This window comes from Ciona intestinalis, chromosome 3 (assembly GCF_000224145.3).
Source record: "Ciona intestinalis chromosome 3, KH, whole genome shotgun sequence".
Classification (NCBI taxonomy): Eukaryota; Metazoa; Chordata; class Ascidiacea; order Phlebobranchia; family Cionidae; genus Ciona; species Ciona intestinalis.
In genome coordinates this window covers 1158598-1175130 of record NC_020168.2, presented here as the reverse complement: position 1 = coordinate 1175130, position 16533 = coordinate 1158598, and the positions used below count along the sequence as shown (strand labels likewise).

Here is a 16533-nt window from a genome sequence, read left to right as displayed (position 1 = left end):
CGTGTGATAACGATTGTCGTTTTCCAGCCACGCGAGGATAAAGTAAGTTACATTCATTCACCCGCGAAGCCCAATTAAGTATTTCATGCGATCAACTTTATCTATTAACTTTACTCCCATCAACAACACAGTCCCCAATTCCGTCCACGACACACATTCCAATCAGCTTAATCCTCGATCCTCAAGTCATAAACTAAATCCAGTGGCAGATTTTAGACTAAGTTTGTGTAACTCATGTCATCGACTTCTGTCCGCAACTTTGCGACATCAAATCGCAGTCAGACACGTATTTTGGCACTTTTTACCCTTGTGTGCTTCCGAATTGTCACACTGATCAACTTTGTGTAGAATGTTTGTTTTTTATATGGCTTATAATTTGGACAACCGAATAGTAACCGCTGGGTTGGAGCAATGCTTGTTACCTTATTCGTTAGGTGGCGCACAGATGCAAAGTCTCGTATAGTGAGGTGGCGGAAGATGGGACACCTTTTTATTCTATTTTCTCGTCCAATGTGGTAGTTAACAAAGATTATTCAAAGAATTATAAAACCTTATTCTCATAGCTCCCGTAGACCATTGTTGATTATTTAAAACATAATCAGGATTTTTGGATATTATGTGGTAAAGGTGTTCTATCTTCTCCTACAGTACTATAGTACGTAGCGCTATAACATTTTAAGCTGGATCGGTAGAAAATTCTCTAAATATGTTTTTTTTATGACGAATATTAAACTTTATATATATATATATATATATATATAATCAATACTTTCTGGATATTTTACAATCGATGCCGGTAAGGTCTAGTTAGTACAGTGCCCAAAGACGCAATAGCGTCAATACTATATATAGTAGGGTGGGGGAAGATGGGACACCTTTTTATTCCATTTTCTCGTCCCATTTGGTAGTAAACAAAGAACATTCAAGGAATTATAAAGCCGTATTGTCACGTCCCCCAAAGACCGTCGTTAATTGTCCAAACTACTACCAGGATATTTAAATATTATGTGATAAAGGTGTCCCAACTTCCCCCACTCTACTATATATCAATCCGAAATATTACGACACCGTGTTGGGGCGTCAGTAAACCACAATTAAAATAAATAAACATGATTAAACTAGGAATGTCTTGTTTAAACGGTTAAAGTCAATAAAAATTTAAATCAATTAAATGAAATCCGATTTTATCTAGGATGATAAATTATATATTTTTTCGGTCTATTTCTATTAACTTCAAAATAAAATCAATTAATATAAAATATTTATGCGTTGTTGAGTTTAATTCAATAAATGAAGTAAATGCGTAGTCTGTAAGTTTCGCTCGGCTTACTGTTCTCAGAGTTTTTATTAAACGTTTCACAACACTTGATAATAAAAGTAGTTCCACTGCACCAAAGATGTTGCGGAACAAATTGCACATAAAATATTGATTTTACATCAAGGCGTTAATAAAACAGTAAAATTTCAAATGAGAACACAAAATACTATTGCAGTTGTTGATGGTTTTGCACATTACGTATGCTTAAAAAGTTCAGCTGTAGCACGCACCGTAACCCCTTCATTAGTTCGCAAGAGCAAGCAAAACATAACGAATTAAACGTGACTCTCTGACTGCATATTGTCGACCTGCACTTGTAAATTCTTTATAATGTCGTGAGATTTGGCTAGCTCTTTCGTGAGGGCTTCGTTTTCCTTCCGCAGTCGACGGTTTTCTTCTTCGAGTAAAACTTTTACATCCTATTTTTGATATTAACAAGGTGTCAAAAAAGTAGTGGTGAAAACACAATTGCTATTTTAAGATTAAGACTATTAACGTACCGTGTTTTTATCATCTGCGGCGTTTGATGAAGAAAGCTTTGTTGTTGCAGGGTAACAAAAATGAGAAGCTGCTTTTTCTTCAAATACAGGAGTAATTGTGCCAGATGGAGATGCTGCATTAGTTACATTCCCACATCCACTTAACCCACTATCTCTTCTTTCAGCCGCTGGTCGATCGGATATATCCGTGGTTTTGTTTAATTGACTTCGCAATCGTGTTTTGGTTTGAGGAGTGCCTATTATCGAAGCTGGTGCGCCTACCATGGCATGCCCCATTGCGCTGTAACTTGGATCAAACTCTTTGTCGTCAGTAAGGTCTTCTCCAGTGCTGCCCAATCTTTTCGGCTTAAAAGAAGACGGGTTCCCGTACAAAAACGATGAGATTGGTGAGGGTGTATCAGGGGGTGAGGCGGAAGATGCCTCCACCACTCCACTAGATGTTGGGAGGATGGAAGGAGCGGTTTGCGTCCCAACTTCCACATTCCCTTCCGATACTTTCTTCATAGAATTCTTTTTCTTCAGAATATTCTGCATTTTCTTTTGAAGCGACACTCGGCCAAGATCACCGGCAAATGTCGATGAAGACACTTTTCTCATGGGCGGGGGAGTTTTCGACATCAACTTTGCTTTTCTTCGATCATTTGGCTGGAGTTTTGTTTTTCGAGATCCGATTTCGTCAACCGAGGCAAGCGACGACGACCGTATCGTAGATAAATTTTCGTTTTGATGAAGATCGACGTCAAAAGCTTCGTCTTCAGTTATCGATACGGCAGAAGCTGATATTGTATCTGAAAATATACCCTTTTTATCGAAACTGCGAAATGAATACCAAATACTTCTTTAGACAACAAATTGCCACCTTCTACTACTATAACATCGTGGTGGCTGAAACATTTGTTTCGACAATATGCCTATTACAGCTGGTGTCGTAATGACAGGTTGCTAACCTTATTGTTATTTGCCACATAAGAAAAAAGAGCGAGTTGTGGTTGTGTGTCATCGTGTGAGGAAGTAGTCGTAAGACGTCACGGGTATTTCCCGTGAAACTATTACTGATACACAGTAAAGTATTCGTCATAATATTGATGGTCACAACAAACCAATCGTAAAAGTAAACATGCGGGGGTTTATTGATAGGTATAGTTGGGTAGGGGGAGATGGGACACCTTTTTATTTTGTTTTCTCGGCTCATTTGGTAGTAAACAAATCATTCACAGAATTATAAAACCGTATCCTCACGACTCCCATAGACCGTTGTTAATTATTTAAAACACGATCAGTATATTTAGATAAGATGTACGAAAGCTGTCCCATCTTCCCCCACCCTATACGCCATTATACAGAACAGTCGAATACAGCTAGCTCCCTGACAAATTTATTTTTCATAAGGACATTTTAACGTTTTATTCAATTCTATCGAAAACCCATGCTTATTTTGTGCCAGGTAGCAGCAGTTAATATAGGCACAAGACACTTACCTCCGTTTAAAGAGAAGTCCGACTCCGAAGAAACTGACGATTTTTCCCGAAGTTTTTCGCTTTTTTTTACTTTTTCCACTGGACTTTGACTCGATATACTTCCGTTTCTGCTTTGCTGTTTTGGCCGGCACTCCTGTACGATCCTTTCTTTACAATGCTTGTGACAGTTTATTCCGCAACCTTATAACGTATATAGGGAATGTTTATAGAATACCTATATCCACGCAGACGCATTGCCTATAGGATATTAGTAAGGGACCAACAATAACAAACGATACAGTTTCCGGGATTTATAAAACTCATATCACGAACCTTTTGTTTGTGTTGTGTACTGGAATATATGAGGCGTTATTATAGTTATTCCCCGAGGGCAAAAGTAAATGGTTCATAAGTTAATATTTGTTTTTTTTTCTACAGGAAAAGTTTAACCAAACTACATTTCCTTCTTCTAAATACGAAGGTAAAGGTTCACTGAATTATTGCAAATACTATAAAACATTCGCAATAAAACTATTTGATAAGACCGATTATTAATATATAGTAGTGTGGGGAAAGATGGGACAACTTTCATACTATTTTTCTGTTCCGTTTGGTAGTAAAAAAAGAACATTCAAAGAAATATAAAACCGTATGCCTATAACTCTCATAGACCGCTGTTAGATGTTTGAAACACGATCAGGAAATTTGGATATAATGTGCTAAAGGTATCCCGTCTTCCCTCATTCTACTATACAGCTAAATCTTTTCTCACATGAACCGGAATACTTAATATGTGTTTAATGTGATATACGTCTATTGAAAAACAACGATAGCAACTGTTCAAATAGTTTAGACGGATTCACGAAAGGCTACAGAGCGTGGTAAAAATGCGACAGTTCCGACCGTTGGTTTCCAATGTTATGTTGTGGTAAATCCTACCATGAACTGTAACCTCTCCGTGGATAAAGGGTGAAAATATATGAATAATTCAAAGGACTTTATTTTTAACATAACCAGCAACTATATTTAGAGTAGACAACGGACTAACCTTTACATTTCCAACCTTGTTTGACCAAGCCCCACAACTACAAAGAAATTATAACGAATATCAAAGTATGAAATCTTATATGAAAATATAAGGGATAGATCTATAGCACAATATAGTTACAAGCTCGTCACGTTACCAAAACATACCAAATTTAAAACTCGAGTCTTCTACCAGTGTAAAGGAGGTTTGGTCAAGACGGTAAGACGTTTTACTGTAGTTTTGGTTTATCAAATTAAAAGACCTTGGAAAAAAATCCTTAAGAAAGCTACATACTTGACAGTCCATATTTAAGAATATGGTGTTCAACTTCAATGTGGCAACCGTGCGATAACTGAGTTGTTCCGCGAAACAAATAAGTTAACATCCCGTCATTCTGACTTACCAGTTTTTCACATTCCTCGCAGAAAGTTGGGTGAAAATAAGTTGTTTCAACAAAATCATGTTTGAAAACCTGATATACTTCGTTGCGTCTAGTTGAACTTATTTTTAAGAAGTAATCCAACATCTCAGATATACTGATGCGTCCGTCCCTAAATGACACGTGTTATGTGTGCTTTATAATAGCTACTTCCAAATGTATAACGTGTGGTACTTACTTATCCTTATCAACAGTAGAGAACGAATCAAGGCCAGGAAAATTACGAATAAATGTCTCAAATTCGGCTTCTGATATAAAACCATCCGAGTTTTGATCGTAAGCCTTAAACACCGACTATGAAAAAACAAAGTTAATATCATCTACGTAGCCACAAATTAACGTCGAACTTACAGTGACCATCGCAGTGACGTGTTGCCGAATAGTTTCGCTATCAAGGTGGCACGTATAACGAGCGAACTCACCAAACCCCATGTTCTCAAACTTAGATGGAGAATTGTACTGTACCAAAAAAGTATTTATATTTTAACAAAAGTGTCGCAATCTTAGGGGTAGATGAATTGCACACACCGACGTGTATGATCGTGATTAAGATATAACGCATTGTTTTTACAACATATGCAGAGCAACACACGCATTGATTTAACATGAAAAAGCTTTTAAACTGTTAAGTTGCTGATGATATTTTATTTGAACTTACATTAGCTGCGTTGTTATGTTTGACATCTCTCGGTTCACGAGAAATTGAAAGTTGGTATATCTCCTCCTCGCTATAGTAAAGGTAAAGTGAAACGCGCAATGTGTTTACTAAGTCTCTGTTCACTTCATAGGGAAATGGTGTTCGTTGAAGATATGATATTTCCTTGAAGGTGAAACGAGTATTAAAGGTAGAATTATAAATGCTACAAAGCTTTAATGGTTCTTACTTGAAACCGGCCGCCGATGCCTATCATCTTTCTAACATTAATCAAACCATCTCCCACTCGATCTGGAAGCGCGGCATGTAAAGCAATCAAATCTTTCATCAAAATTCCTCTAAAATTTGCACACAATTATTATATTAATGTATATATATATAACAAACCCTATGCCTTACATTATAGGAATCTTGAATTCTTTCCCTGCATCTGAATAAGCTTTTCGATATGCTCCATAGTTTGATTTGGAATCAAGCAAATCTACAAATTCTTCCAGAGCCTAAAACCACAATGTTACCAACATTAAAAGTGTAACAACCAAACTAAAATTACCTTCATAGTCTCTTTAGGAAGAACTGCCATTGTTTTCTTCATTCGTGATATAACAGTATGTGTCAGAGCACCCACAATTGCCATTAATGTGTTAAAGTTTCTCATTGCGTGAAGTTTCTAAACATATTATAAATAATGAAACGATTCAAAGTGTGATTGTTTTGAATATTTCTAAAACGTACCTTTGCGATTTCCACGAATTTTGCGATCGCGACCGCTCGTTCTTGTGCTTTAGGATGACCAAGCACCATGCATTGCACCCAGTGCGTAATGTTATTAAACAACACAACAGCTCTTTCTAATTTTGGATTGTCCTTAATTGCACCATGGACAGCGTAATTGTGAAAGTCCGATAGCTACAAGATTGTTATTTAAATTCATGTTTAAGTTGTTTAAGAAAATTTAAACTTACGGTCAATCGCCTGAAACATTTATATTCAAGATAGGAAATATGAATGGCGAGTTCTTCAGGTTCCAAGTGGTTAAATACGAGAGATACTTTCCGACGTTTCCTATTTACTTGGTTCGGACGGATAGAAAGATGAGCTTCGGACATCCATTTATAAGAACCCCTGCGTTAATAAGTATAACACGCATTGACATCGTGACCTGAAAATGTTTAAATATATAGACATACTTATTACTGAGGTCGATGATTGAGGTGTCTACGTCATCATCATTCTCGGCATTTGATTGTAGTTGCTGCAATGCTCGAACGAGGTTTTTATCAAGATCGAATATGTGAGGAAACTCATGAAGCCACGATCTGAAAAAAAAACAATATATAAAATCCGTTTTATATGTAAAATATACAAGAATATTTATAAGGCTGTATTTGGACATGACAATTTCACCTTATGGAATAAAAAACCTTTTTCTTCGTAAGTTGATCATCCTTTGCGCTATCGAACGTATAATAAAGTTAAGAAAATCAACAGCACAATGAACATAATTGTAACTTAGTTTTAAGCTTATAACATACATCATATTGTATTGATGTCTATATTATATTCCTTTATATAAATTTAAACTTAGTATATGGCTTAAACCTATGAGACTGTCTCTGATTTTTTTAAACTGAAATAACATGGTATTGTTGATAACTATCTGCGTAAACAATTTTATAAAACTGATAAGAAAGGATATAATTGACTGAACAACACCAACAGCTGTTCTGATGTCATAAACCATAGATGTGTGAGAAACAGAACTTGAGGAAAATTTTCGTCGGAGCAACTTCCATCACCATCTGTGATGCAATGGGTATTACATTCAATGTTTTTTTTTTATTCCACGAATAAAGTATTGGGTTTTGGAGATCAACTTACCATAACAATCAGCACACCTCCGCACTAGAGCTTCAACACTGGCTGTGTGGGGCTCGTCATCACGTTTAGATGCAGATTCGTCCAAACCAGGTACGCTGGCTGTTTCCACAGTTGACGACTGGACAGTACGCGTCATCACACGTGCTGACGTCACTCGAACAACTCTGTGACCTTTAGTTCGATTCTTAGTGTTATCACGTACGAGAGGCGATTTGCCAAGCGAGACACGATGTGTAAGTTTTTTTTCGGTAGGAGACTGCTGGTATTTTTTGCTTGATAAGAAAAGCTTGGTAAAACTTCGAAAGCGGCGATGTTTTATCAGGACTTGTTCATCTGGTGGTTCTTCCTCGGTAACTGAAGGAAGCCGACAACGATCGTCTTTAATTTGTGTAACTCGTGTAAGTGAAGTCCGAGTTGGTATTGTGTTGATAGACTGTGTTAGATGACGTTGCTTTCGACAGGCGGTCGAATCAAGGTCGCAATGTGTTGAATATGTTCGAGATCGCCGAAGTTCTTGTCGACCAACCTGGTTACAAACATGGATACATAAATTTTTATTTTGAATAAAACATGCACGGTTAATCTAAATATGCATATTAGCGTTATTGGATATTTCGTTATACAAAGTTCTAAACTTCTGTCGCAGGTTGACAGAAAACAGGAAGCAACTGTAATGCATCATGTGCGTAACCGTTGCATAATGTAACTTTCCCTTTATATGACGTCACACTGAGTTGTGTCACACCCTCTAAAAATAAAGAAACTTATATAGCACAGACTAACTTGTGTTAACGTTGCTTTCCCTTGTGTATATTGCTCAAGTTCACTTTGTTGTATTGAGCTCGTTGATTTTCTTCTTCTTCGATATTTTTCTGTTAAGAACTGCTCGTCACGTGGGTAGGTCACCCGAGCGTGACTAAACAGTTGTACCCAACTGTTAGACATTGTTTAGATAGTTTCACATATAAAACACTGGGTAGTAAATGTACTGGGTATGTTAAAGATAACTCGTATATATGTTTATAGTTAGCTTGAAACATTGTTTGTAACTAGACTAAACTAGTTTATTGCACTTAACAAAATACAAAAAGCACAACCTTCTGATCAATATAAGTAACAGGCTAGAATAACTTTTGGAAACAAAATCACAGCCAGATTTGATTAACTGGCCAACTGCTAGCCTTTTTATCTACATATTTTCCTCCCTCACGAACTGTTTTTGTTCACAAATTGGCAAATCAACTAGCCTATGCAGCAACCCCTTCCAAATAAAATTCGTTTACTGAAACCGAAACTTATACTGCAGATGTGATATATTATTATCTGGCTCCACAACGAGGCGTACATACGCAGGAAGTAAATTGTTTGCAGTCATTTGGATCTATCAATACCTTCGATACATCGCAGTTCTCTATAATTTAAAGTTAAACCTGCAACTCACTACCTTTTAACAAGAAAGCAGTAAAATTTTAATTGTGGTCACCGCAGTCACGCTAAGTAAGTGGATAACGTCCAAATGTCCAATGTAACTGCTGTGCAAGAACTAAAATATAATCTGTACCACTGGCTGCATGAACAAAGTCTATTCGAAGTCCTTTTTCGTGGAAATTGCAGTCAACATATACATTGCGCTATGCGTAGCTCAACTCGTGCTCATTTGTGTCAATTTGTTATTCAAAGTTTTAAGTAAAGTCACCGACAATATTTTCCTTTCTCTAATTTGTCTTCTTAATCCTGTTAATGAATTATCAGCCAAAATAGTCGAAAATCATAGCCGAACTCGTAACGTACAATCATTATAACAGGGTGGCAAATTTTTAAACAGTTTGATAAGCAAGCTACTTTTGCCTTTATTCCTTAGAAGACATAAACCGACGCAGGTTCTTTGAGTACATCAAGCACACATCATCAAGCTTAGTACACGGAGCATTTGCACATTAATGGTGAATCAAATAACGCAAAGGAAGTCTGATGTTACTAATATCACGTGTATTAAGCAACGCGACATAAAACTGGCTGTATACCTCATACTTTATTCGTATAATAATTAATAACACAGTTTGTGTTCAATCTCACGACTTTATATGAAGTAGAAAACAAAAAAACGGGTCATCCACAAATACATATAAAATAAAAATATAGGCCTACAAACAATGTTAACCAAAACTGTTTTGGTCTTAAAGTCATCTGCAAAAATCCTGGTATAATTTCTTTAAATAACTTGAAAATTAATAAATCAGACGGATACGTTTATTTTACAAGCACCTACTCTGCAAGAAAATTACATTTTATGGCACATAAAGGTTGTAATAAAAGTAGCTTATATTCATTTTTACTTTTGCGCAGAATGCATTAGCATTGTGTTTAAAGTAATTACCTTGAACACGTTTAGGCGGTTTACAGACAAAACAAATGGCATAATGGTGCTGGATTGAGTTTTATAAATTATTTAGTATGTCACCAATACAATGAGATGCGCACTTGTGTGACTGTAACTATCATAATACAGGACCATGCCCGTGTTTTAAGTTGATGGGTTGAGTCATGTGTCTATATGGTAAGTCCCGCGTTGTACCATTAACTATAATTGATTGCATGCACTTGCAATATCAAACAAATCGCCAACAAAAGTAATCACGCGCCAATTGCATTTGTTAAGGAGAGTGGCCAAATCAATAAATGCCATATAGCATCAAAAAAATCTATCTGGAAAAGGCCGGAGACCCAAACATTGATTTCGTTAATTTGGTTGAAACGTTGCACGCGTACACCACCACGTGGTCAAATATGTATGTAAATACAAAACGTGAATGTGTGCGTCAGAACATAATGAACAATCTATAACTTAGTCAGCCTAAAAGGTAACATAAGATTTATAAAAACTCATAAAAGGTACCTTTTGTTTTATAATGAAAAGCATCTCCATTTTAAAATATACTTTAATTTACGCCACATTAATGGTCATACGTAAATGCCACTTCATATGGTACATATCATAAATTATATATTTTAACTATGAAGTTATACGTAAATTTTCTTCAAACAAATATTAAAAAGATACAACTCATATTACGCAACAAAATAAGATACGGTCAAGCTTAAGTTGGTTCCACAAAGTATTAGTTTCCTGCGACTAAACTGTCCGGTCTAAATTTCTTTATTTGTGCTAATAAATGTTAGTTAGTACTAATCTTTGTGACAACTAATCATTGTTATACACTAAATAAGTTGCTTATTATTTGTACATCTTATAAAAGTATCACGCGAATGTGAGCTAACAAATGCACTGCAAGCCAAACATTACGCCTACGGGCAAAATATATTTTCAATTTAGTTGTCAGTCACAACGCATTGCGTAAGTGGTTTAAATGAAAGCAATTTTAGGTTAAATAGAGAATGATGAATTCATGAAATTACCTCGATATTCCTTCTTCTTCTTCTTTAGTTTAGCAAGGTATTCCATTTCTTTCCAAACATGTTACGCAATGTATTAGCATACTTTTAACAAAAATCTTATTGAGAATAACTAAAAATAAAGGTGTTTAAGAATTGTGATAAATCATTTTTTAATCTGTAGAAGCCAGAGTCTTCGTCACAAACTCCACAAGACGATCGCCCATGCTTGACCAGCCGTATCATAACAAAGGGTTAATAAGCTTATCTTGTTAGTGTTTGAATAGTTACTTCTATCGATTACCTTGTCGCCTCTTAAAGTAAATGCCATGTTATGTTCTACATTGTCGTCTGTCTGCACATGTGACGTTGTTTTATAATGCACCAGTGCGAGGTTGCAAACGAGTGCAAACTAAGCTGAACTTTCTGTGCGACAAACAATGTTTAAAATACTCTACTGTCTCGCTCCATTTATAACTGTATGTTCCAGACCGCGAGTACTGTTCCATATAAACCAGGAGGAAACTATTATGAAACATGTTTTACCAGTTCAAATAACCTACTGTATAAAATCAAATATATGACTTAGTCAAAATATTTAACAAATGGTCTATAGTGTATTTTCCTTTTTCTGTTCTCCACAAAAAACTCCTTTCACACCCCGGCACTTACGGATTTATATTACGGTTGTAAATCTGATCAAGAGCGAGCTTTCGTATTGTCACTGGATAAAATCCATATTTCTTGTCAGTGGTACCGCAGCGGAAGACATCAGCGCCATTACCCGTGACGTTTAATCGATGATGTATAAATAGATGGCTAGCTGGATAAATTGTGTGACATTTAATCTTTTCGCTTTCTGATCATTTATTATTGTTTTAACGTCTAGTTGCTGTACATATGTAAGGTTATGCACATACATATATGGCATCATCCGTTCACCTACTATCGATTGCAATGTCATTTGCTCATTAATTTTCATGCATTAGCGCTCAACAAATTCTTTAAGCAGTATCAAGTTAATTTTGGATTTTCAAACACAATCGTGTCACTGTTCATTCAAGCATGCACTCTATGACATCATAAACTACTGTATTGCTGTTCTGAAACGAAATAGCTCTGCGGAAACAATTACAGACGAATATATGACGTCACAGTAAACTGTTGGAAACCGAGTCTACATTTAAGCTATACACAATTTGAAATAAACATTGTTCCGTAAACAACTAAGGGTGATTTGCAAACTTATATGCATAAATTACCATAATTCGAAGATCGGCATGCCTAACTGTTAAGCATTAAAAAAAACAATGACTGTCTAAACTTCCCCTTTAATAAATGGCCAAGCGTAGAACGTACTTTCCACTGATTACAAGGAACTATGATGTGGTTACCACAGAAAACAGGGTGGTATGATATACTACACACTACTACGGTTATTCATTACTGCCAAAACAACAAAGGATGTCTCACGTTATGATCTCACAGTTATTTTACCGCGCATATTAATACGTCATAACCACAGCTAGCCTACTTATCCGTTGAGTTGTTACCAACGTTTTAAACTACTTACTCACCAACTGTGCTGTTGTAAATGTAACTATTCAAGAAACTACATTCACTTCGTTTCTAACCGACCCTGAAATAGCTGCTGTAGTACAATGACAATACAAAACTTTTTAAAGATGCCGTTGACGTGCATTAGAAAGGCAATACCACGATATTGGGTAATAGGAAAACATTAGACTGTTAGTGACGTTATGCTCTATTTGTGTAAATCTAGCGACAAACGATTGTGACACACAGTTACACTCTATTATCCGCACTGCTGAATTATCTAATTAACGCTTCACTGCTTATCACTTCCCCAACACAATACTTGCTCGAGTACAGTCCATCATTCATGTGTGCAGTGCGCAAATAGCGCCGCAGGAGAAATAGCCAAAGCATGTTCAGATGCTGTGAAGTCTGACGTTTTCGCCATAATTCATTGCTCTAAGTCTAACGATACAATTCGTCACTTCATGTCTCACAAATACATTGTATGTCGTGAATGTAAGACAGGTATGGAACTAATAGATATAGTGACGTGTACTATTCTCATCCCCTTGGCTTTGACAATTTAAAGGGCACTCTACTCATCTACTGAAACCAAAATAAGTTGAAAAAGAAAACAAGCCAATATTAAAGGGCACTAAAGTAGTCCTTCCTTTTCCGTTCGATCATATCATTCATTGTAGTAATTATAAATTTTACCTTTTTACGTCACTGAAGATTTTCGTATGTGCATACCTATTTAGTGCATTGGAAAACAATGTAGCATTGTTTGTACTTTTTTATTCGTTTCAGTACTTTTACGTAATATATTAATTCTTTACAAAAAACTGAGGTATTTTTTATCAGGGCTTTGCAATGTAAGCTGTGAGCACTGATGTAACTGTAAAAATTATTGTTTGTTTGCTCTCTTGGTCCTATTATCACTCTGTGCAGGATGTTCGCTTTCTGTATTGGGGATTTTTGAGTTCAGGAGCATTTGGCGGGAATGTTGTTGCTGTTTCTCAATCCAGATATTTCTCTTAAATAAATGTAAAGTCACGTCTCATTAAAGAAAAAACACAACAAAATGTAAGATTTTTTTATAATAATGTGTAATTAAAGGTAAAACCAGTTCATAAGATTTATAATTACACTATTTACGTTCTTTTGCTTGTACAGTGTGTAGGTCAGGATTGTAAAAGTTGTAAATCCGGACGGTGATCGTTTAATTTTGTTGAAAATTCGGACGTATTATGTTTTACGTGCGTCTGTCACCCAAGCTACCAAATCTTGTTATAAAGCGTATTACTAACCATCACCACAGTCTAGTGCGGGCGCCTGTGCGATAGAAACGGTTGTTAAATCTACGATTTAATGTTTTATGTTCATCGCGTGTTCGTAATTATCAGCTTCTGAATTCGCTCAAGTAACAAACATTGCCGTGCTGCAATTTGGTCATTTTGCGCTTAATTGTTACATCACATGTCTTATTGCAACATAACTATTAACTATGACGTTTCATTACGTAACAATCGGGAGGAATGTGCCCACTGCCCAACAAACCACCAGATCAAAACATCATGTATGAGCGTTACATTTTTACTCTCTGCGCCGGCGTAGGAAATAAAGGAAGACTCATACGGTAGCATACAATTCAACACATAACAAGCGAAGCAATCGTTGTGAAGTTATTCTCGTGAAAAATGACGTAATGAAACCATGGTTCTCGTGCAGTGCCAACAAACAATGTTTCTTGGCTTCTGTCCAAGCTCGGGAAGATACTTTGTAATAATATATTACAATTTGCGTTGGTTCCAACTTACTGAGCGTCGCTCCTCGCTCTTATATTTGCACCAATTAAAATTCACATAAACGCAATATATCTGCATTCAAAGTTTAAACTATTCTTGGTTGCTGGCTTAAAATATGTCGGGAATTAAACAATTATACGAAACATAGAAACACATAAACCACAATTGTTTTCTAAAATTTTAATAGTTTATCAAAGGCATTATGAGGTAATCATCGTTACATTTTTAATCCACGATGAACGTGCGTAAAACTTTTCAGTTGTTTCTGCCGATTTTGATTTGTCATTTTAATAAATGTAATATCATTTCAAATTCACCACATAAAGGTTTCTTGTGACATGATTTGTGTCAAAATTAGTATAGCGGGTGTTAGGAAAATGCATTTTTTTAAATATTTGCATGAACCGTTCCGTCATTTTAGCTATTCCCGGTGTTCTCGCAGGGTAACCAATACGGTTAAAATAGAGCGCACGTTTATGTCGTCAATAAATACTGAACTAAGAAACCAAAGAGTGTATTGTTGGGCGAACGTAAGAAAGTTAATTTTAATATAAATAGGATTTATTTCTATTAAAAAAATCCGGACGTTTTTCGACGATCGGGACGGTGACATAATCACTGAAAAAGGGGGTATTTTTACAATCCTGGTGTAGGCCTATACAAAAACTACCTTTGTTCCGTGAATAGGTTAATTTTTCATACATTAAACTAGCCTGAGCAAAATGAAGATTTTGTTTTTAAGTTCCTGCTTGATTGCTCTAACTTAATGTTAGGGAACAATTAATTTCAAAATGTTCCTTAGGCCTCGCCCTCACTGGTATACTCACTGTATAATTTTTTTGTAAAAAGTTGGGCGTTTATGTCCAAAATTAACTTCGAGTTTAAATATGTGCGAAAACATGCTTCTTCAGTGTAATTGGCCTGCCTTGCAGAAGGGTAACGATTTATTACTTAATAATATATTATGTTACTTTTGCCACGTTATAATCTTGTTGTTTGCACCGTTTTAGTGAAAATCCTAACTCCTAATCCAGCCCCAACTCCCAACCAACCTGGCCCTATAAAATTACATATTTTGTAACCTAGAAATCAAACCTAGTAATACACATTCCATAACATAATAACTAATTTATTCTTTCTTTAATTCATGACGGTTTGTGTGGAAAATATAGTGGCAAAATTAGTTTTCCACACAAATGATACAGTCTTTTAAATAAAAATTTTAAAGTTGCTATCAGTGAGGTCTTGGTTATATTTTTTGACCAAAAATTGTACTGGTCACCAGCTAAAGAATTAGTTTTTAATATTCTTGAAATATTTATATTCAATATTAATATTCCAATTGTACCAATTAAATCACAAAACTCGTTTTTATATATACTCTACAACCTGCTCTTTTTAAATATAAAAAATATCAAATTATAAAGTTTTCTTCGCAAAGTAGTTTAATGTTTGTTAAAAACTTTAACTTATATACTATAACTAAAATGAAGCAAAAATCAGGAGTCTAATTAATATGAGCCAGATTTTTATACATTGAGTAACGATTAAATCATTAAACATTCCACATATTAGTATTGTAGAGAGATTAAAGTCCGAACCAATGGTTACAATAACTAGGTGTTTGTTTTAAAAAGTCAAATGGGGTTGTTTTTTTGTCTGGAATAGAGATGTCTTAACTAAACAAACACCTGTAATTTTGACAATTTTTTCCGTTTAATATAAATTTGTTTCCGTAGTTGATAAAATATTGATGTTCTGGTTTGAGTGAAAGAATAATGTGAAGGGGGAATTGTGGGCTTTTCCCACAACCTAAAAAAATATTAAAATTTGTAAAAAAACCACCACAGGCAAATACATAAAGAGTAGCTTGTTTTTCCACTTAGCCTCAATCAAAGTTAGTATAGACCAAGTTAGGAAACGGCGCTCGTGTCCGCCATTACGGAGCCCACAAAGCGTGAATCGCCCATACAAATGCATGGTCGGCATGTGTTCATTTAGTTCTTGTAAGCGATACAAAGCTAGAAAACACGTATAGCGGTTGTTTTAACATATAAAATATAATTTCTAATATAAATCTTGTTATATAATATTAAATCTAGGAATTTAATGTGGAGTAAATTAGTATTTTGACTGGTTTTCGGCGTACAGTGTGGTTTAACAGGGTACTTTACGTTGGCGATTAAGACTAGCAGCAATCAGCTTAGTTTACATAATAATATATGATCGAACCTACAGAGCCATTCTTTACTACATTTATAATCCAACATGAGTGGACATGCAGCTCCCAACTGCTTAAGTACTAGCAGATAAGGTGTTCGCGTTTTCCGATTTCATAAAGACCCGGAACGCAGAAAAGGTAGCTTACTAATTCAAGCAGAGGACCAAAAATAGTAACTCAGTATTGTTTTCCTCAATGTCACTTCGATATTAGGCAAATTTTACAAAGATACCTTAAGTTTCGTTGCCGGGTATACGCGTTGAGTTTGTGAGCCAAAAAGTAAAATCACGGCAAT

General features: G+C 35.6%; 2 protein-coding genes across 3 annotated transcripts in view; one reads left to right on the top strand and one right to left on the bottom strand.

Annotated features, from left to right (window-relative positions):
- Positions 1-1328: 1328 nt before the first annotated feature.
- Positions 1329-10807, bottom strand: LOC100175460 (RAS guanyl-releasing protein 2-A). 2 transcript variants are annotated; one of them, XM_018811352.2, is made up of 19 exons: positions 10695-10807; positions 8061-8211; positions 7278-7803; positions 7096-7198; positions 6804-6860; positions 6587-6715; positions 6362-6521; positions 6132-6305; positions 5950-6066; positions 5796-5896; positions 5626-5734; positions 5400-5561; positions 5093-5200; positions 4920-5035; positions 4706-4853; positions 4324-4360; positions 3297-3476; positions 1819-2606; positions 1329-1737 (listed from the first exon to the last, which is right to left on the bottom strand). In XM_018811352.2, the coding sequence occupies exons 3-19, from the start codon at positions 7411-7413 to the stop codon at positions 1594-1596; spliced, it is 2769 nt and encodes a 922-aa protein (XP_018666897.1). In that variant the 5' UTR covers positions 7414-7803; positions 8061-8211; positions 10695-10807; the 3' UTR covers positions 1329-1593. The 2 variants fall into 2 exon arrangements, with proteins under 2 accessions (XP_018666897.1, XP_018666896.1); XM_018811351.2 differs by having other exon boundaries at positions 8061-8193.
- A 2288-nt stretch (positions 10808-13095) lies between these two features.
- The window catches only part of LOC100185652 (double-strand break repair protein MRE11), a 14631-nt gene continuing 11193 nt past the window's right edge, over positions 13096-16533 (top strand). Inside the window, exon 1 of the mRNA XM_009859606.3 lies at positions 13096-13295. Within this exon, the coding sequence (XP_009857908.1) occupies positions 13294-13295 (2 nt within the window). The 5' untranslated portion in view covers positions 13096-13293. The remainder of the gene's footprint in view (positions 13296-16533) is intronic.